General features: G+C 47.9%; 1 protein-coding gene, 1 non-coding gene and 1 pseudogene across 2 annotated transcripts; 1 reads left to right on the forward strand and 2 right to left on the reverse strand.

Moving 5' to 3' along the window:
- Positions 1-1,386: 1,386 nt before the first annotated feature.
- On the reverse strand, positions 1,387-2,598 carry LYNX1 (Ly6/neurotoxin 1). Its single transcript, XM_047073832.1, has 3 exons — positions 2,472-2,598; positions 2,151-2,252; positions 1,387-1,944 (listed from the first exon to the last, which is right to left on the reverse strand). Exons 1-3 carry the CDS (start codon positions 2,521-2,523, stop codon positions 1,748-1,750), a joined length of 351 nt encoding a protein of 116 aa, XP_046929788.1. The 5' UTR covers positions 2,524-2,598; the 3' UTR covers positions 1,387-1,747.
- Positions 2,599-13,676: 11,078 nt separating this feature from the next.
- Positions 13,677-14,883, reverse strand: LOC124507498 (heterogeneous nuclear ribonucleoprotein A1-like; annotated as a pseudogene).
- Positions 14,884-18,599: 3,716 nt separating this feature from the next.
- LOC124507960 (U6 spliceosomal RNA) lies at positions 18,600-18,706 on the forward strand. Its single transcript, XR_006961175.1, has one exon. It is a non-coding gene; the product is annotated as a U6 spliceosomal RNA (small nuclear RNA).
- The last annotated feature ends 3,754 nt before the right edge of the window (positions 18,707-22,460 follow it).

Consider the following 22,460-nt stretch of genomic DNA (forward strand, 5'->3'; position numbering starts at 1 on the left):
CAGACCTTCTGGGAGGTCCAACCAGGTCGGCCTGAGGACCCCTACCCAGGCTGGCCCAGGCTCTCCTAGGGTATCCTGATCCCTTGAGATCTGGAATCACAGCTTGGAGCTCCCCAGGTTGAATCTCTAGCACAGGCTCCCCGATCAGGGCCATGCTTCGGGGCAAGGGCTTCTGAGTCCCGGGGACTGTCCCACCACACAGGCATTTGTTGTAATGCTGCCAACTTGGGCCCAGCCAGCTTTGAAGGGACTCCTGGGCCCCTCCAGAGATGCTGAGCTGGGGACACTGGTTAGGTAAGGACGCTCAGGCCCCGTGTGACCTGGGCCACAATGTCGCATGTCCAGTCTGACTTCACTGGAAGGAGGGCCAATGTCTCCTGGGCCACCCTTATCCAGGATTGTTGTTGCTGGGTGACTCTTGTTTCCTAAACCAGGCCAGGGATGGGGTTCACCTAGGCTGGGTACCCTTTAAATAATGCCAATTCTTGGGCCCCCGAGAGTCCCCAATACCCCACTGGGTTGGGGGCACCTGGAGACCATTCCCTAAATCAAGGAGGGAGCTCTTTAGCCCGGGGAGGACTTCTCTTTCTCCCCTTGGGCAGAGTCAGAGGGTGAAGGGTCCCATGGAGACCCTCAGGCTGGTGGGCTCAGCCTCTGGGCCGGGGCCGGCTCGCCGGCTCTCATTCAACCAGGCCCACGGGCCAGAGCAGGTGGGGACCAGCCACGAGTGGGTGTGGACAGTGGTGCTTTGGACTGGAAGGTGCAGAGGGACTTCCGGGATTCTGGAGGGAGCCTGGTCGTCTGAATCTCAGACCCTGCCTCCTCCAGCCTCTGTCCCCAGACCTCCTCTTTCTCATCTTAGGAACACGCACCCCCCCCCCGCCCCACTCACCCCTCCACCCCAGGCCAACCGGGATGCGTGCTGCTGCTCAACCCACTCCGTGAAGGGGCAGGCGAGGGCTGAAAGACCAAGCTGTTTGGCCCCACCTTCTCCTTGCCAAAAATAGCCCCCGGTCGGCTCTCAGGCTCCACCAAATATAGCCTGCCTGCCCTGCCAAGTGCCTGCAGCGTCAGGCCAGGGTGGGGCATGCGGCAGGTCAAGGGTTTGGCCTGGCAAGAAGGGGAAGAACCTCTCACCAGGCTTCTGGGGCTGGGGGCCTCAGGGCTCTCTTCAGGACGGGCCCGCCCCCTCCCCTGCCCAGGGCCGCCTGGAGACACAGAACTTCCCTGCACTACTCCCTGGGACGGCTGACAGGGACAAGGCCTTCCTCACATGCCCACAGAGACAGCCCTCATGCGCCTCCAGAAAGCCCTTCTTCCTAGGGTGCCCCCCACCCATCCTGGGTCCCTACTGTCCCCCACCCCTCCGCACCCTTACTGGGCAGACTGCGGCAGCTGCCAGGAAGGTGGGCCAAGTCTCCCCTCAAATCAGTGTTCCTCAGCCAACTGAGAACCCCAACTGAGCAGCACATTTTGCCAGACACCCCCCTCCTTGGGCAGAGGAGGGGCGAGCTCTCCCACCAAGGCCAGACAACTTTGGGAGGGCTGGTCCCACATCAACCTTTTGAGAATGAAAGTCCTGGTCTGGGAGGAGGCCCCAGGACGCGAGCCCCCCGAGTCCTGAGGCTGACGGTCCTTGGTGTGGCTGGGGGGAGGGCACCAGGTGGGTGGGGGACGCAGGGTGAAAAGGTAGGGCTGTGCCTCTCAGAACTCGGTGCTTGAGTGGGTCTTGGTGGGGGGCAGGGATTTAGAGCAGACCCCAGACAGTAGCCAGGAGGATGGGGGCCAGGGCCAGGGCCCCCGGCACGGCGAGGCCAGCGCTGTTGCAGAGGTCATACTGGCAGCAAGATGTGGTGGAGGCATGTTTGGAGTAACCGTCGTACACGGTCTCGAAGCAGCTGGGCACACACGACTTGCTCACCTTCATCCTGGTCGGCGTGTAGTCTGCACGGGGGAGCTGGGCTAGGACCCCACGTTGGCCCGACTCTGACATGCAGGGCCTTTAGGGCAGGCTCTCCCTCAGCCAGGTGCTCCCAGAAAGAACCCCAGGGCAGGTGGGGCCTCCCTCCTCAGTCCTCCCCCCCCCCCGCCGCTCCTAGGGGCAGGCAGAACACCCCCTCCTGCTCCCCGGGGGCACCCCAGTGACTCACAAGTGCGTGTGGTCATGCAGTAGGTGACCATGGCCGGGCAGCGCATGGGATTGAAGCAGTTCTCGCCGTTGTAGGCGCACACGTGGCAGTCCAGAGCCTGGGCTGGGGGCCGGGGGGATGGGGTGGGAGCTGGATGGGGGTCGCACAACAGGGGGGAGGCCCCTCCTCCAGCCCGGCAGGCCCCAGGTCCCATCCCCTCCCCCCCCCCAGGCACAGCTGGAGGCAGAGGTGGTTTTTAGGAAGCCTGGCCTCCCTCCCCACTCCCAGCCGTCCTGCCCCCAACAAGGGTCTGTCCATCCGTCTGTTCTCCATCCGTCTTACCCCGAGGGAGGCCCACCAGGGCCACGAGGAACAGGGTGAGCAGGGGCGCCATGGATGGAGGCGAGAGGACAGAGTGGCAGTGGGGAGTTGAATGGCAGCTGGTCCTTGATTTCAACTCAGGCTGGGTCAGGGGCGGGGCACAGAGCGGGCCAGACAGCCCCTGCCCTCCCCGGCTCCTGGTTTACTGGAGGCACTGCGGCCCTGCACACAGGAGGACAAGAGAGGGTGGTCACCCAAGGGGACCCGGGCAGGGGTGCTGGTGGGAAGGTTTCCTGAAGAAGGGGACACAAAAAAAGAAGGAGGCGGGGGGCGGGGGGGACAGTCCAAGTGGAGAGACTGGTGTCTACAAACAGATCTGTCGTGCAGGCTGAAGGGGTGGTGCGGGGAGGAGGGTTCATGCAGGGGCCCCACGGAGCCTGCCACACAGCTCCTCCTCACCGAGGGCCCTGAGTACAGGTGAGCGGCCAGGGCACCACTAGGCCCCAGGGTGGGCCTCTCCTCACTGCTTCCCCTCTGCTTTGCCCCTGGGGTGTCCTTGCGTGGGTCCCCCACTTCCGCTACTTTCAGGGCCAAGGCGGGGGCCGCTCTCCCGGGAAGACCTCCGGAGCCCAGTCTTACTTGGGCTTCAGGTCTGAGTCCTGGCCCGGCGGGAGCTCCTGGCAGGAACAGGCTCTGATCAGCCTGCGGGGAAATGCGCTTGGGGCGTCCACGCGGGCAGGAGAGCAGGAGGAACTTCCCGGTCCCTACATGGTGCTCGGGATGGACACGTCCAACCCCCGGCTGGGGGGTGGGGGGAGTCTGGACTACGACTTCCCTCCCCTCCCCCTGCGGGGATTCTCGGGGCCCAGCGTCCCGTCCCAGGGGGCCAAGCCTCCGCCCCTCCGGAGAACAGCAAACCAACCCGTCAACCCAGTTCCCAAGAGTCACCCTCAGGGTGCGGCGGAGTGAGGACTGGCCTGGCTGCTCCGCTTCCCGCCCCTTGCCCGCGAGCCCCGCCCCGAAGACTGCGGTCCCAAGCGGAGTGGGGGAGGTTTCGGGATAACCTAAACCGTGACCTTCAGCACGCTGAGCCTCCGCTGCGCCCAGGACTCACCCGCGGCCGCTCGCCAGCTCTTCCCTGGGTCTGAAGGCGCGACCGGACGGGCGCCCCGCAGTGACCACGCCGGAATGCCCCTCTGCGGCCTCCAGAAGCTGCCAGCCAGGCCTGACATCCCCGCAGGAGGCCCCGCCCCGGTCCGCCCCCGGCCTGCTTTGGACCGGCCCCAGCCCCGCCCCGGTCCGCCCCCGGCCGGCTTTGGACCCTCCCCGACCCTGGGCCCCGCCCCGGTCCGCCCCCGGCCGGCTTCGGACCGGCCCCAGCCCCGCCCCGGTCCGCTCCCGGCCGGCTTTGGAACCTCCCGACTCCGCCCCCAACTCTACTTCATCTAGGCCCCGCCCAGGCCCCGCCCATCTCCCCTCCCCCGCGCCCTAGGTCCGCCCAGGCTCCGCCTATCCCCTTTTCCTGCCCCGCCTTAGCCCCGCCTCGGTCCCGCCCTCAGCCCCGCCCAGTCCCGACTCCGCCCTAGGCCCGCCGCCTCTCCGCTCAGGCTCGGTCCAAGGTCCTGGCCAGCTTCGTCCCTCCCGCCGCCTCCGGGTTCCTCTTTCCCCGTGGACTCGAACCCCACCCAGCCCTGGCATCGCGGAGAGCCAGCCACGCCCAGATATGTATGCTGCCCCCCAGTGACATCCACGCGATCCCCTCAGATGCACGCGCACCAATCAGGGACTACCTCCATGGGATCTGGCCGCTGTCACCCACCCAAATCTTGGGCTTCTCCCTGCTTCTGGCAGCTTGTCTTCGCCTGCTCACCCCCGCCATCACCGGGCCCCTCATTCCTTGAGCCCAGTTCAACCGAGCTGCTGCGTGGAACAACCGCCCGCCCCTCCCCCCCCCCCGCCCCAGGAGCGCAGTGACCCCCGGACCCGGCTCCCTATTCAGTCTGCCTGCGTCCCCACCTGGCCCTGCCTTCCCTGTTGAGTGACTTCTGCGTTTTACCTAGCATTTCTGGGCTTCCGTCCCCACACCTGGTCCCATCTAGAAAAGTGAAAAATCAAGCCTTGAAAGGATCCCATTATTTCACGGACCCCTCCCACCATAATAATATCAGTATTAAATAATTGTGGTGTTTTTTTTTTTTTAATATACAACTTTCTCAACACTTAGTTTTCTTCTGTTTTGGGCAAAATTTAGGATTTTCATGGGCCCTAAACTTTTCGTTTTTTTCTTTAATTTTTGTTTTGTTTTGTTTTCGTGTTTATTTATTTTGAGATAGAGAGAGACAGAGCACGAGCAGGGGAGGTGCAGAGAGAGAAGGAGACAGAGAATCCCAAGTAGACTCCACGGTGTCAGTGCAGAGCCCAACACGGGGCTCAACCTCATGAACCATGAGATCGTGACCTGAGCCGAAATCAAGAGACACAGGCATAACCGACTGAGCCACCCAGGCGCCCTTTTCCATTTTTTTCTAATGTGAAACACACACACACACACACACGGTTTTTTTGACCATAAAAGTTTTTTTTTTCTTTCTTCATTTGAAGGAGATGGAGTACCTCTGGATCCAAGCAGGCCACCTCTCTGGGCAGATTGGGTGTTTGGTCCCCCTATTTGCCAATAGTCTCCGAGAGGCCCCATGTCCCATAAATATTCTCATCCTCACGAGGCTCACACTCTAACGGAGTAGAGAATAAACACATGGGTCAAAACCAGAGCATGTCACTGGTTTCAGCATGAGGCCGTGATGAATTGATAAGAACTGGTTTATGGCCCCGCCTTAAACGACTGAAACACAGAGTGTAAACAAAGCACTGCTTTTCGGACATGGTGTGACAGGCAGACAGACACGGTGATTCTGGAGGAAAGGGACTCCGGTGAAGGGAGGGGCTGCAGGCCGCAGCACTAGGGGAACCAAAGAGAGCCCACGGTCTCCCTGATGGAGGAAACAAGTGGAGAGGCGGGGAGGCCGAGGCAGCTGGAATTTCCAGGGCAGAGCCAGGATGGAGAACTGCCCAGGAGAGAGCTAGGAGGTGGGCAGAGGGCTCCATGCACACATTTGAGGAACTTAAGAAGAAGCCGCTGAGAGGGGGCGGGCAAACAGTCCCCAGAGTCACACAGGTCCTGGGGGTCACCTGCGTGAGTGGGGAGCACAGACCTTGAAATTTGGGGCCACCGGACAGAGTGCTCAGAAGGAAACTGCCCTAATTGTGGGACCTGCTTGGGCCTAGATCACACTGAGTGATCACAGATCACACTGAGTTCCACCTGACCGAGCATAAGAGCAAGTTTTGAAAGGGTCCAATCGTCTCCACTAACTTGATTGCATCCTGAGACAGAACCCAACATTATTTAAAAGAGAAAATAAGCCAGCATCTTACAATGTAAATTTCATCTAATTAAATACCTGACACTCAATTGAAAACCCCAGCAGGCATGCCAGAAAGGAGGGAAAGGTGACTCGTGGTGGGGAGAAGACAGTCCTTAGAGCCATGAGCGCCACCGCTGGTCGTGTCCATGGGCAAGCACATGAAAAGAGACACTGTATTTCCCATATTCAAGCAGACAGAGGAGGGCACGGCTGTGTCGGGGAGCCTCGGGAAACAGAGAAAACACAAACGGAGCTTCTAAAGATGGAAAAATAGCCGGGTAGGGTTAACAGCCCACTTGGGTCTGCGGGGCAAAGATCAGTGGACTTGAAGACTAAGCATGAGGAAGAGGGTCCCAGGACACAAAGAAGGAAAAGGGACAGCACAGTGGGGGCCTGTGTGTCGCTGGAGTCCCAGGAGAGGCGAGGAAGAGAAAAAGGTTTTCAAAGAAACAATGGCCAAATTTTTCTGAATTCGTTAAAAACTGTACACCCATGGAACCCAGAAACTCAATGAACCCCAAGCACAAGAAATATGAAGAAAACTAGGCCAAAACATCCCCTGTGCAGGTGCCGTGGCAGCGACAAAGAGGAAACACTGGGGGCCCGGCAGACTGTGCGCAACGGCCAGGGTGACCAGCCCTCGAGCGAAGAAGACAGAAAACCCAAAGCAGACAGAGCAGCATCGCCCACCTGGAAATGCCAGAGGGGTGGCTGCAGAGCCCTCCTGCAGGGCAGTGGAGGGGAGGGTCCCGCAGGCAGAGGGAAATTATGCGGCGCCCACACACATCCACACGGAGGAATGGAGAACACCAGAAATGGGAAAAAGAAGGTATTCGTCTTATTTTTAAATGACTTTATCATTATTATCATTATTATTATTATTAATGTTTATTATTTTTGAGAAAGACACAGAGCGTGAGTGGGGGAGGCACAGAGATCGAGGAAGACACAGAATCTGCAGCAGGTTCCAGGCTCTGAGCTGTCAGCACAGAGCCTGATGTGGGGCTCGAACCCATGAATGGTGAGATCATGGCCTCAGCTGAAATTGGACACTCAACCGACTGAGCCACCCAGGTGACCCTGTCTTATTTTTAAATGACTTTAGAAGATAATTGGCTGCTTAGAGCACAAGTAGTAACAATGTATTAAGAGATCTTTAGCAAATGTTGAAGTAAATTGCGTGACAGTGGTAGCACTCACAGCCCCAGACGGGAGAGGGAAGTGCACTGTTGTGAGTTTATTGCCTGCATGTGAAACGGCACAGTTCTTGAACACAGACTGTAATAAATTAAAGATGTGCACTATGAACACTAAAGCAACTGCAGAGAGAGAGAGAGAGAAAGAGAGAGAGAGAGAACAAGGAGATAAAATGGAATCAGAAAAAAGTAATCTGTTCGTCAAAGAGAAGGCAGAGGAAGGGGGAGAGGGAAAAAGCATGGGGTCAAGGAGAAGACAATGGGAGAAGAGACTCAAAGCCACCTGCGCCCGAACCCCACTCTGTGGTCGAAACTCTCAGTGAGGAACAGAGACAGAGCCACGTATGTGCTCTCCTCAAGGAGCCTGCTGTATGTATACAGACACGAACAGGCTGAAGTCAAAGAGAAAGAGGCACCAATGTTAACGCTGATTAAAAGAAAGCAAGAGTGGCCATATTGATATCAAAGTGGGTTTTGGAGTGGAGAATATAACCAGCAAGGAATGGGGACACTACATAACCTTGATGGGTTATGTAGGGGACAGAGCATCCTAAGTGTTTATGACCCTAACAATTGAACTTCAAACACATGAAGTACAGTAGCCTGGCAGAACTGAAGAGAGCAGAGGAAGATTGGGATTACAGAGGTTTCAACACTCCTTTCTCAACGTCCCAGGGCAGAAGTGGACACAATCTTAAGGACAGAGGGGAAGTGAGCAGCACGACCACCCAGCGTGGCCTGGTTGATGTCCTGCTGGGGGTACACACCTTTCGGAGTGTGCACAGAGCATTTGCCAAAATGACCTGTGCTCTGGGCCGTGAGACACAGCTCAATGCATTTACAAGGATTGAAACCATACGAACGTTTCTTTAGACAACAGTGGGATTCAATTAGATCCTGAGAACAGAAAAATATTTGTAAGCTCCCTCAAATATTTAGAAACTGGGCAACACATTTCTAACTAATCTATGGGGTTGCTGGGAGAACTGAACAGCAAAGTGCAGAGGAATGACACTAGACCACCTTCTTACACCATACACAAAAATAAACTCAAAATGGATGAAAGACCTAAACCTAAGACAGGAAACCATCAAAACCTTAGAGGAGAAAGCAGACAACAACCTCTTTGACCTCAGCCACAGCAACTTCTTACTCGACAGATCTCCAAAGGCAAGGGAAACCAAAGCAAAAATGAACAATTGGCCTCATCAAAATAAAAACCTTCTGCACAGAGAAGGAAACAACCAGCAAAACTAAAAGGCAACCAATGGAATAGGAGAAGATATTTGCAAATGACATATCGGATAAAGGGCTAGTATCCAAAATCTATAAAGAACTTACCAAACTCAACACCCAAAAAACAAATAATCCAGTGAGGAAATGGGCTGAAGACACGAATAGACACTTTTCCAAAGAAGACATCCAGGTGGCCAACAGACACATGAAAAGATGCTCAACGTCACTCATCATCAGGGAAATAAATAATCAAAGCCACACTGAGATACCACCTCACACCAATCAAAGTGGCTAAAATGAACAAATCAGGAAACAACAGATGCTGGCGAGGATGTGGAGAAGCAGGAACCCTCTTGCCCTGCTGATGGGAATGCAAACTGGTGCAACTGCTCTGGGAAACAGAGTGGAGCTTTCTCAAAAAATTAAAAATAGAACTACCCTATGGCCCAGCAATAACACTGCTAGGAATCTACCCGAGGGATACAGGAGTGCTGATGCCTAGGGACACATGTACCCCAATGTTTATAACAACGTTTTCAACAATAGCCAAATACGGAAAGAGCCTAAGTGTCCATCAACTGATGAATGGATAAAGAAGATGTGGTTTATACATACAATGGAATACTACTTGGCCTTGAGAAAGAATGAAATCCTGCCAGCAGCAACATGGATGGAACTGGAGGGTATTATGCTAAGTGAAATAAGTTAGTCAGAGAAGGACAGATATCATAGGTTTTCACTGATATGTGGAACTTGAGAAACTTAACAGAAGACCATGGGAGAAGGGGAAGGGGAAGGAGAAAAAATAGATACGAACAGAGAAGGAGGAGGCAAACCACAAGAGACTATTAAATATAGAGAACAAACCCAGGGTGGATGGGGGGTGGGTGGGGGAGAAGGGAAAATGGGTGATGGGCATTGAGGAGGGCACTTGGGATGACCACTGGGTGTTGTATGTAAGCCAATTTGACAATAAATTATGTTCATTAAATAAATAAATAAATAAATAAATAACCTGTGGGTCGAAGGAGAAATTTGAAAGGAAATTAGAAAAATTTCCAGTCCAACAAAAGTGAGAACACAATACAGCAAAGTCGGGTGCAGCTACAGCAGCTTCGGAAGGGAAGTGTCAGCACCAGCGCTCACATTAGAAAACCAGAAAGGTCCCAACAGGACGACCTCCACCCCACCTTCAGAAACCAGAATGAGAAGAGCAAAGCAAAGCCCAAGGAAGCAAAATAAAGGAAATAACAACAGTAAGAGCCCACACGCACAAATCGATGACAGAGAGAAAGAAAAACTATGGGGAAGATCAAGCAAACCAAAAACTGATTCCTTGAGAATGTCACTACAATTTTTAAACCTCTGGCCAGACTGATCAAAAAGAAAGAGATAAGGCCAAGCACAGAGCAGGAATGAGAAAGGGGGCATCGTGACAAGTCATAACCACATTATGCCAATACATCTTACAACTTAGGTGACATGGAACAGCCCCCTCACAGGCACAAGCCAGCAGTGCTCACTCAAGAGGAAAGACATAACTTATTATCCCTCTATCTTTTGAAGAAATGGGATTTGTAGTTTAAAAGCTCCCTCCCCCAACAAAACTCCAGTGAATTCTACAAAGCATTTAAAGGAAGAATAATACTGATTCTCCACAACCATTTCTGGAAAATCAGGACCCACTGATTAGGAGGCCACCATGGCCCTGATAACCAAACCTGACACAGACATTATAAGAAAAAAAACTATAGACCGGCATCTCTTACAGACTTAGCTGTAAAAGTTAGGAACAAAAGTATGGCAAATGAATCCAATAATAGAGAAAAGGAAATACAAAATGACAAAGCACAATGCTGGTTTAACATCTGAATATCGATGAGTGTGATTCACGATATCCACAAGACGACCATCTGCATAGATTTGGGAAAAACATTTGACAAAATCTAACATCCATTTCTGATTAAACAAACCAACCTCTCAACAAACTAGGAATAGGAGGGAACTGCCCTAGCCTGATAAAGGCATCTACGGAAATCCTACAGCTAATATATTCAGTTTGGAAAGACTGAACTCTATCCTCCAACAGCAGGAGCAGAGTGGGGGCCTCTGATGGTTCTTATTCAGCTGCGTACTGGAAGCCCATCCGTGAAATGAGGCAAGACAAAGAGATAAAAAACACAAAGATTTGAAGGGAAATAAAACTGCCCCTATTTTTCAGATGACAGGCCTGTTCAACATAGAAAATTTTAGGGACCCAGTTTTTCAAGATGGCGGAGCAGCATAGACGTTTTCAGCTTGTCTGGTCCCTGAAACACAGCTAGATCAGCACCAAACCATTTTGCACACTTAGGAAATTGATCTGAGGATTAACACAACACTCCGCATAACTTGAGCCACAGAACTCAGCAGGGACACGGCGCAAAGAGGTGAAATGGGGGAGAGAGAAGCCCTGGAGGGTAGGGAGCTGTATTTGTGGAGAGAGGACAGAAAAATGGGGGAGAGTACAGGAAAAGCACTCCCCCCAAAAGTAGCTGGAGAGAAAGAGTGGAAACACCCATAAGTGACTGAAGAAGAAAGGGAGAAAGGAGAGGGTTTTAATACTGTTAAACTCCATAAACAGGGGAGAGCAGAGTCAGAAATTCCACAGCTCAATATCTGAGGGTGCTCTGGCCAGAAGGCCGAATCCCCAGGAGCAGGCAGCGAGGTCCTTGAGGTCCTCGGGGTCCTTGGGCCACATGGGGAGAAGAGGTTCCCCTGCTTGGAGGGCATTTGGTAGAGGCCATACAGCCTCCCCACAGGCAAGGGTCCCAGTGGACTCGGAGAACAGCCACCTTTGCTGGTACTGGCACGAAGACGCCAGGGTGCAGTGAAACCTGGTGCCTGCCATGTGTTGTGGTTACCATCACCTCTGAACCTCTGCACAAACGTTCTCTGGGGCAAGCTGGCACCCGGCCATTGCTCAATGAGAGGGTTGGACCAGGTCCAAGCCGCAAGGTTCTCAGAAGTGAGGGATTGGGAAACACAGCCCCATCTGAGATAAAATTCAGGAGGGAGGTGCCACCTAGCAAGCTGATGGCTTGGACGTGGACAAAATAGAAGTGAGGAGTAGATGGAAGCCAAAGACAAAAGAGGGGTGCTTGATTGAGGGTCAGTGAGAGCACAGAGTTACTGTGCCAGAGACTAGGAAGCTGGGTGAAGCCATTTCCACCCCTCCAGCCCATGCACATATGCATGCACAACCTGATCCACCCCAGTAAGCTAAGCAGTGCCACCTAGTGGAGAATGGAGCCATTACACCAAGTCCCACCCAAATGCGACCTCCAAGCACATGCCCTAGAGGACCAGAACGAGTCTCTCCACCTGCTTAGTGTACGGACTATAGAGTGCTTCATGTTTTCAGTTCTAGGGGAAACTGGATACAACATCATTTGGGGTTCATTCTGTTTGCTGGTTCATCTATCTGTTTTTGTTTGTTTGTTTTTTGTTTCTGTCTTTGTTTAAATTGGGTTTTTTCTTTGTCTTTTCTTTTTCTTGGATATAGAAAGAGAAAAATCATTTTTTGTTTTCTTTAATTTTTTTAAAATTCTTTTTACTGTTTTTAATTTTTTTGTAAATTTTTTATTCTATTTCACTTTCTTCATTTCATTTTATTCTATTTTATTATATACTTTTTAAATTTTAAACGTTTTCTTACATTTTTCTTTCTTTTTGTTCTTTTCTTTCTTTTCTTTCCTTTTTTCTCTATTCTAACAAGCTTCTTTCAACAACCAGACCAAAACACACCTAGGATCTAGCTTCCTTTATTTGACTTTTTGTGTTGTTTTTAATTTTTTTATTTTAATTTTTTATTTTATTACTTCTTTTTCTTCTGCCAAAATGACAAAATGAAGGAATTCACCCCAAAAGAAAGAACAGGAAGAAATGACAGCCAGGGGCTTAATCAACACAGATATAAGCAAGATGTCTGAACTAGAATTTAGAAACATGATAATAAGAATACTAGCTGAGGTTGAAACAGGCATAGAATCCCTTTCTGTGGAGATAAGAGAAATAAAATCTAGTCAGGAAGAAACTAAAAATGCTATAACTGAGATGCAATCTTGAATGGATGCCACAGTGGCAAGTATGGATGAAGCAGAACAGCAAATCTGCAATATAGAAGACAAAATTATGGAGAATAATGAAGCAGAAAAAAAAGAGGAAAACTAAGGCAAAAGAGCACAATAAAAGAATTAGAGAACTCAGTGACTCATTAAAAAGGAATAACATCCAGGGGCACCTGGGTGGCTCAGTAGGTTAAACTTCCAACTTCGACTCAGGTCATGATCTCCTGGTTCATGAGTTCAAACCCCACGTCTGGCTCTGTGCTGTGTCTCACTCTCTCTCTCTGCTCCTCTCCCCCATCTCTCAAAAATAAATAAACGTTAAAAATAAAATAAAAAAGATTCTGTCTCTTTCTCCCTCTGCCGTCTCCTAGCTTATGTGCTTGTTCTCTCTCTCTCTCTCTCTCTTAAAAAAAAGAATAACATACAAATCATAGGAGTCACAGACGATGAAGAGAGAGAAAAAGGGGCAGAAGGTTTATGTGAGCAAATTATAGCAGAAAACTTTCCTAATCTGGGGAAAGACACAGACATCAAAATCCAAAAAGCACAGAGAACTCCTATTAGATTCAACAAAAACTGACAATCATAAAAGCACATCATAGTCAAAGTCACAAAATACATAGACAAGGAAAGAATTATGAGAGCAGCAAGGGGAAAAAAAGTCCTTAACCTATAATGGAAGGCAGGTCAGGTTTGCAGCAGACCTATCCACAGAAACTTGGCGGGCCAGAAAGGAGTGGCAGGTACATTCAACGTGTTGAATTGGAAAAATATACGGCCAAGAATTATTTGTCCACAAAGGGCTCTCATTCAAAATAGAAGGAGAGAGAAAGTGTTTCCCAGACAAACAAAAACTAAAGGAAATCTAAACCAGTCCTGCAAGAAATTTTAAGGGGAATTTGCTGGGTGGAGAAAAGACAAAACAAAACAAAAAAGACTGAAATCAACAAAGACTAGAAAGGACCAGAGAACATTTCCAGAAGCTCCAACTCTACAGGCAATACAATGACACTAAATTCATATCTCTCAGTAATCACTCTAAATGTCAATGGACTAAGGGCTCCAATCAAAAGACATAGGGTATCAGAATGGATAAGAAATCAAGACCCATCTATAAGCTGCTTACAAGAGACACATTTTATTTATTATTATTATTTTTTTAAAGACACATTTATTCAGCATCATGATCAGACTATTACATTTAGCAATCAACAGCATGGGTGCAAAAAAAAAAAAAACTACATTAAAAGCCTTTGTTGGAATGCTTTACACTTTCCACAGAACAGAAACTAAAATAACCTGTTATACAATTAGTCACAAATACAGTCCTCGAGTTTTTTGCCCATATACATGAGTGTTGTCTAAAACGTGTCTTCTTTGTAGCAGCTAGGCCCTGCCACCACTGTGCTTGGCTGAGTTCACAAATCTGTTGTAACCTGTAGCCTCCCTGTCACTTCTCTGACTCTCCTCTCCTGCTAAGCTTTGTTTCCTGGCAGTAATTAAAACCTTCTACCATTGCCATAGCTACTGCTGCTGCTGGAACCGCCATAGATACCTTGGTTTTGTGGTTTGGCAAAGTATTGGCCTCCACCACCTTAGGGGCCAGAGCTTCTGCCTCCAAAATTTCCTCTTTTCATGGGCCCAAAACTTGAAGATTGATTGTTGTAGTTGCCAAAATCATTACAGCTTCCACCACCTCCAAAGCTGCTTTCATTGTTACCAAATCCATTATAGCCATCCCCACTGCCACCATATCCACCACCATCTCAACTGCCACCAAAGCCACCTCGCCCACTGAAGTTTCCTCCACAGCCAAAGTTGTCACTCCCACCAAAATCACCTCCACGACCACCACCAAAGTTCCCAGAACCACTTCGACCTCTTTGGCTGGAGGAAGCATGAGCCATCTCTTGTTTAGATAAAGCTTTCCTTACTTCACAGTTGTAGTCATTCACAGTATGGAATTTCTGAATGACAGTCTTGTCTACAGAGTCTTGGTCGTCAAATGTTACAAAAGCAAAGCCTCTCTTTTTGCCACGCCTCGGTCAGTCATGATTTCAATCACTTTCCATTTTCCCATACTGTTCGAAATAATCTCTTAGATCACGTTCTTCAGTGTCTTCTTTAATGCCACTGACATAAATCTTTTTCACAGTGAAGTGGGCACCAGGTCTTTGAGAATCTTCTCTTGAGATGAGACAGCCCTCTTTGGTTCTACAACTCTTCCATCCACCTTGTGTGGCCCTGCATTCATGGCTGCATCCACCTCTTCCACAGTGGCATAGGTGACAAATCCAAAGCCTCTGGAACACTTGGTGTTTGGATCTCTCATTACCACACAGTTCATAAGTGTTCCCCATTGCTCAAAATGGCTCCTCAGACTCTCATCGGTTGTTTCAAAGCTCAAACCTCCGACGAAAAGCTTCCGCAGCTGTTCAGGCTCTTTGGGAGACTCTGACTTAGACATGACGGTGGTGGGAGAGGAGACTTTCACGATGATTACTCCGTGGCGTCCACAGGCAGAAATCCAAGAGACCCATTTTAGACCTAAAGCACCTTCAGATTGAAAGTAAGAGGATGGAGAACCACCTGTCATGCTAATGGTCAACAAATAAAGCTGAAGTAGCCATACTCAAATCAGACAAACTAGATTTTAAAGCAAAGACTCTAACAAGTGATGAAGAAAGGCATTATATCATAATTATATCATAATTAAGGGGTCTAGCCACCAAAAGATCTAACAATTGTAAACATTTATCCCCCCAACGTGGAACACCCAAATATATAAATCAATTAATCACAAACATAAAGAAACTCATTGATAATAATAACATTATAGTAGGGGACTTCAACACCCCACTTACAACAATGGACAGATTACCTAAGCAGAAAAACAACAAGGAAACAATGGCTTTGATTGACACACTGAACCAGATGGACTTAACAGATATATTCAGAGCATTTCATCCTAAAGCAGTGGTCACACATTCTTCTCGAGTGCATGTGGAACGTTCTCTAGAATAGATCAGATACTGGGATACAAATCAGCCCCCAACAAGTACAAAAAGACCAAGATCATACTGTGCATATTTTCAGACCACAACACTATGAAACTTGAAATCAACCACAAGAAAAAACTTGGAAAGACAACGAATACTTGGAGATTAAAGAACATCCTACTAAACAATGAATGGGTGAACCAAGAAATTAAAGAGGAAATTTAAAAGTACATGGAAGCCAATGAACATGAAAACACAACAGGCCAAAACCTCTGGGATCCAGCAAAGGCAGTCATAAGAGGAAAGTATACAGCAATCCAGGCCTTCCTAAAGAAGAAAGAAAGGTCTCAGATACACAACCTAACCTTACACCTAAAGGAGCTGGAAAAAGAACAGCAAATAAAGTCCTAAAGCAGCAGAACACAGGAAATAATAAAGATTAGAGCAGAAATCAATGCTATCGAAGACAAATAAACAAACAGAACAGAACAGATCAATGAAACCAGGAGCTGGTGCTTTAAAGAATTAATGAAATTGATAACCCCCTAGCCAGACTGATCAAAAAGATAATGGAAAGGACCCAGATAAATAAAATCACGAATGAAAGAGGAGAGATCCTAACCAACACTACAGAAACACAAACACTAATAAGGGAATATTATGAGCAATTATATGCCAACAAATTGGGAAATCTGGAAGAAAGGGACAAATCCATAGAAACATGTAAACTACCAAAACTGAAACAGGAAGAAATAGCAAATTTGAGCAAACCCATAACCAGTGAAGAAATTCAATCAGTAACCAAAAATCTCCCAACAAACAAGAGTCCAGGGTCAGATGGCTTTCCAGGGGAATGCTATCAAATATTTAAAGAAGGGTTAACACCTATTCTTTTGAAGCTGTTGCAAAAAACAGAAATGGAAGGAAAGCTTCCAACCACATTCTATAAGGCCAGCATTACCTTGATTCCAAAACCAAAGACCCCACTAAAAAGAACTACACACCAATTTCCCTGATGAACATGGATGCAAAAATTCTCAACAAGATACTAGCCAACTGGATACAACAATACACTAAAATAATTATTCACCATGACCAAGTGGGATTTATTCCTGGGATGCAGGGCTGGTTCAATATCCACAAATCAATCAGTGTGATACATCACATTAATAAAAGAAAGATTAAGAACCACATGATCCTCTCAATAGATGCAGAGAAAGCATTTGACAAAATACACCATCCTTTCTTGATAAAAACCCTCAAGAGAGTAGGGATAGAAGGATCATACCTCAAGATCATAAAAGCCATATACGAAAGACCCAACGCTAATATTATCCTCAATGGGGAAAAACTGAGAGCTTTCCCCCCTAAGGTCAGGAACAAGACAGGGATGTCCATTCTCGCCACTGTTATTCAACTGAGTATTGGAAGTCTTAGCCTCAGCGATCGACAACACAAAGAAATAAAAAGCATCCAAATCAGCAAGGAGGAAGTCAAACATTCATTCTTTTTTAATTTTTTTTTTCAACGTTTATTTATTTTTGGGACAGAGAGAGACAGAGCATGAACGGGGGAGGGGCAGAGAGAGAGGGAGTCATAGAGTCGGAAACAGGCTCCAGGCTCTGAGCCATCAGCCCAGAGCCCGACGCGGGGCTCGAACTCACGGACCGCGAGATCGTGACCTGGCTGAAGTCGGACGCTTAACCGACTGCGCCACCCAGGCGCCCCCAAACATTCATTCTTTACCAATGACATGATACTTTATGTGGAAAACCTAAAAGACTCCACCAAAAAACTGCTAGACCCAATCCATGAATTCAGCGAAGTCACAGGATATAAAATCAATGCACAGAAATCAGTTGCATTCGAATACACCAATAATGAAGCAGCAGAAAGAGAAATCAAGGAATTGGTCCAATTTACAATTGCACCCAAACCCATAAAATACCTGGAAATAAACCTAACCAAAGAAGTGAAAAATCTTTACATTGAAAACTATAGAAAACTTATGAGAGAATTGAAGAAGACACACACACACACACACACACAAACACACACACACACAATGAAAAACATCCATGCTCATGGATTGGAAGAAGAAATATTGTGAAAATGTCGACACTACCCAAAGCAATCTACATATTCATGCAATCCCTATCAAAATAACACCAGCATTCTTCACGGAGCTAGAACAAACAATCCTAAGATTTGTATGGAACCACAAAAGACCCCGAATAGCCAAAGCAATCCTGAAAAAGAAAACCAAAGTTGTAGGCATCACAATCCCGGACTTCAAGCTGTACTACAAAGCTGTCATCATCAAGACAGTATGGTACCGGCACAAGAACAGACACTCAGATCAATGGAACAGAATAGAGAACCCAGAGATGGACCCACAAACATATGACCAACTAATCTTTGACAAAGCAGGAAAGAATATCCGATGGAATAAAGACAGTCTCTTCAGCAAGTGGTGTTGGGAAAACTGGGCAGCAACATGCAGAAGAACGAACCTGGACCACTTTCCCTACAGCAGACACAAAAATAAACTCAAAATGGATGAAAGGCCTAAATGTAAGACAGGAAGCCATCAAAATCCTCGAGGAGAAAGCAGGCAAAAACCTCTTTGACCTTGGCCGCAGCAACTTCTTACTCAACACGTCTCTGGAGGCAAGGGAAACAAAAGCAAAAATGAACTACTGGGACCTCATCAAAATAAAAACCTTCTGCACAGCAAAGGAAACAATTAGCAAAACTAAAAGGCAACCGACATAATGGGAGAAGATATTTGCAAATGACATAGCAAATAAAGAGTTAGTATCCAAAATCTACAAAGAACTTATCAAACTCAACACCCCCCCCCAAAACCGAAATAATCCAGTGAAGAAATGGGCAAAAGACATGAATAGACTCTTTTCCAAAGAAGACATCCAGATGGCCAAAAGACACATCAAAAAATAATCAACATCATTCATCATCAGGGAAATACAAATCAAAACCACATTGAGATACCACCTCACACCTGTCAGAATGTCTAAAATTAACAACTCAGGAAACAACAGATGTTGGCAAGGATGCAGAGAAAGAGGATCTCCTTTGCACTTCTGGTGGGAATACAAACTGGTATAGCCACTCTGGAAAAGAGTATGCAGGCTCCTCAAGAAATTAAAAATAGAACTACCCTGTGCTAGCTTCGGCAGCACATATACTAAAATTGGAACGATACAGAGAAGATTAGCATGGCCCCTGCGCAAGGATGACACGCAAATTCGTGAAGCGTTCCATATTTTTTTGAAGAAGACCAAAGCAGGAGGCATCACAATCCCAGACTTTAGCCTCTACAACAAAGCTGTAATCATCAAGACAGCATGGTATTGGCACAAAAACAGACACATAGACCAATGGAATAGAATAGAAACCCCAGAACTAGACCCACAGATGTATGGCCAACTCTTCTTTGACAAAGCAGGAAAGAATATCCAATGGAAAAAAGTCTCTTTAACAAATGGTGCTGGGAGAACTGGACAGCAACATGCAGAAGATTGAAACTAGACCACTTTCTCACACCATTCACAAAAATAACCTCAAAATGGATAAAGGACCTGAATGTGAGACAGGAAACCATCAAAACCCTAGAGGAGAAAGCAGGAAAAGACCTCTCTGACCTCAGCCGTAGCAATTTCTTACTTGACACATCCCCAAAGGCAAGGGAATTAAAAGCAAAAATGAACTACTGGGACCTTATGAAGATAAAAAGCTTCTGCACAGCAAAGGAAACAACCAACAAAACTAAAAGGCAACCAATGGAATGGGAAAAGATATTTGCAAATGACATATCGGACAAAGGGCTAGTATCCAAAATCTATAAAGAGCTCACCAAACTCCACACCCGAAAAACAAATAATCCAGTGAAGAAATGGGCAGAAAACATGAATAGACACTTCTCTAAAGAAGACATCCAGATGGTCAACAGGCACATGAAAAGATGCTCAATGTCACTCTTCATCAGGGAAATACAGATCAAAACCACACTCAGATATCACCTCACGCCAGTCAGAGTGGCCAAAATGAACAAATCAGGAGACTATAGATGCTGGCGAGGATGTGAGAAACGGGAACCCTCTTGCACTGTTGGTGGGAATGCAAATTGGTGCAGCCACTCTGGGAAACAGTGTGGAGGTTCCTCAAAAAATTAAAAATAGACCTACCCTATGACCCAGCAATAGCACTGCTAGGAATTTACCCAAGGGATACAGGAGTACTGATGCATAGGAGCACTTGTACCCCAATGTTTATAGCAGCACTCTCAACAATAGCCAAATTATGGAAAGAGCCTAAATGTCCACCAACTGATGAATGGATAAAGAAATTGTGGTTTATATACACAATGGAGTACTACGTGGCAATGAGAAAGAATGAAATATGGCCCTTTGTAGCAACATGGATGGAACTGGAGAGTGTTATGCTAAGTGAAATAAGCCATACAGAGAAAGACAGATACCATATGGTTTCACTCTTATGTGGATCCTAAGATATTTAACAGAAACCCATGGGGGAGGGGAAGGAAAAAAAAAAAAGAGGTTAGAGTGGAAGAGAGCCAAAGCATAAGAGACTCTTAAAAACTGAAAACAAACTGAGGGTTGATGGGGAGTGGGGGGGGGGAGGGTGGGTGATGGGTATTGAGAAGGGCACCTTTTGGGATGAGCACTGGGTGTTGTATGGAAACCAATTTGACAATAAACGTCATATATTGAAAAAAAAATATAGAACTACCCTATGACCCAGCAATTGCACTGCTAGGCATTTATCCAAGGGATACAGGTGTGCTGTTTTGAAGGGACACATGTACCCCAGTGTTTATAGCAGCACTATCAACAATAGCCAAGGTATGGAAAGAGCCCAAATGTCCATTGATGGATGAATGGATAAAGAAGATGTGGTTTATATATACAATGGAGTATTACTCGGCAATCAAAATGAATGAAATCTTGCCATTTGCAACTATGTGGATGGAACTGGAGGGTATTATGCTAAGTGAAATTAGTCAGAGAAAGACAAAAATCATATGACTTCACTCATAGGTGGAATTTAAGATACAAAACAGATGAACATAAGGAAAAGGAAGCAAAAATAATATAAAATCAGGGAGGGGAACAAACCATAAGAGACTCTTAAATACAGAAAACAAACTGAGGGTTGCTGGAGGGGTTGTGGGAGGGGGGATGGGCTAAATGGGTGAGGGGCATTAAGGAGGACACTTTTGGGGATGAGCACTGGGTTTTACACACAGGGGATAGATCACTGGAATCTACTCCTGAAATCATTTTACACTCTATGCTAACTAACTTGGATGTAAATTTAAAAAAATAAATAATTTAAAATATTAAAAAAAAAAACAACTCAAGAAAACCCTTCTAAAACTATGTTGGTTTAGCAAGGTTGCAGAATAAAAGGTTAATGAGCAAAAAATTCATTGTATTTCTGTATTCTTACAACCAACAATTGATCATTGAAAATACCATTTATAAAGAGCATCCCGTGCAATACTTAGGGATGATGTTGACAAAAGATGTGCAAAGCCTGTTTGCTCTGAAAGCTGCAAAACACTGCTGAAATACATTGCTAAGGGCGTCAGCAGATGGAGAGGTACGCCGTCCTCATTGATGAGCAGACTTAATAATACGATGTAGGGGTGCCTGGGGGCTCAGTTGGTTGAGTGTCCAGCTTTGGCTCAGGTCATGATCTCACGGACTGTGAGTTCAAGCCCCCCATCGGAGTCTCTGCTGTTAGCATGGAACCTGCTTTAGATCCTCTGTCCTCCCCTCTTTTCTCTGCCCCTCCCCCATGCGTGCTCGTGTGCGGTCTCTCTCTCTCTCTCTCTCCCTCTCTCTGTCTCTCTCTTTCTCAAAAATAAACATTAAAAAATAATGAGATGTAAATTCTCCTTGAACTGATCTATGGATTAGGTGCAGTCCCAGCCCATATCCCAAGGGCATTGTTCATGAAGAAACTAGGAGGCTAACTCTGAAATGCATATGGAAATGCGAAGGATCTAAAATCGCTAAGACCATTTTGAAAATGAAGGTGAAAGGTAGAGGTGTCACACGACCCGAGTTTCGGCCTTAATATACTCACAACAGTGTGGTAAGGGCGTCAAGACGGACATACAGACGGACGCACCCGTCGGAGTGTCCACGGTTAAGGACCCACAGCACCTTGTGTCGGCGAGCGTGTGGAGTGGCCGGAGCCCTCTTCCGCTGCCGGCGGGGATGGGGGAGAGCAGCCTCTTTGGAGAGCAGTTTGGTGGCCCCTCCGACGGAAGAATCCCCCTATCACATGCCCCTGGATTCCACTCCTGGGTTGTACCCAAGCGAGGTATAAACATCTGTCCACGCAAAGACCAGAGGCGATTGCCCACAGCGACATTCCTCATGAGGCCTCAGGCCTGGGAACCTCCCAGATGTCCATCAACAGGTGCGTGGGCGGAGGGACCATGATGTGGCCGTATAGCGGAGTCCTGTGGGCAGCAGGAGTGAATGACAGAGACCCCCCCCCCCCCAGCAGGGATGTGTCTCTGAATCCTGCTGAGGAAAGAAACCCGAGACCAAAGAGTACGTGCTGTGAGATTCCATTTTATCCAATTCTAGAAAACGTGGGCTGATGCACATGGGGCGTTTCCAGGCTTGGGGGGGGGGGGCGGCGAATAGCTCTGTTACAAACAGCGCACGCGGTGGTTGCCAGGGGCGGGGCGTGCAGGGGAGGACGGAGGGGGTGCGCAAAGGGGTTGCAGGCAGCTTTGCGGGTGATGGGCTGCTCACTGTCTTGGTCCTAGTGGTGACTTCAGGGGCACAGAGCGTTTAAGTCTCATCACGGTGTGCACCCTGGGTGTGTCCACTCTATCGTTACTTCAGGTGTGCCCTGACCGAGCTGAGCAAAGACAGAGGATGTTGGATGGTGACGAAGCCATGGGGGTTGGGGCGGGACACACGTGGGCAAAGCTGGGGACGTGGGTGTAGCTGATGGTGGCACCCGTGTGAAGCTCCTA

This window comes from Lynx rufus, unplaced genomic scaffold, assembly GCF_022079265.1.
Source record: "Lynx rufus isolate CCGP_SWC_20201006 ecotype Redwood Valley unplaced genomic scaffold, mLynRuf1.p SCAF_12, whole genome shotgun sequence".
NCBI classification, from domain to species: Eukaryota; Metazoa; Chordata; class Mammalia; order Carnivora; family Felidae; genus Lynx; species Lynx rufus.

Excerpts from the sequence above, each read along its gene's own strand:
- LYNX1 (XM_047073832.1), bottom strand. The coding sequence starts at position 2,523 with ATGGCGCCCCTGCTCACCCTGTTCCTCGTGGCCCTGGTGGGCCTCCCT. Across the intron at positions 2,253-2,471 it reads CCTGGTGGGCCTCCCTCGGG|CCCAGGCTCTGGACTGCCAC; the intron begins GTAAGACGGATG and ends CCCGGCCCCCAG. Across the intron at positions 1,945-2,150 it reads CTGCATGACCACACGCACTT|ACTACACGCCGACCAGGATG; the intron begins GTGAGTCACTGG and ends TCCCCCGTGCAG.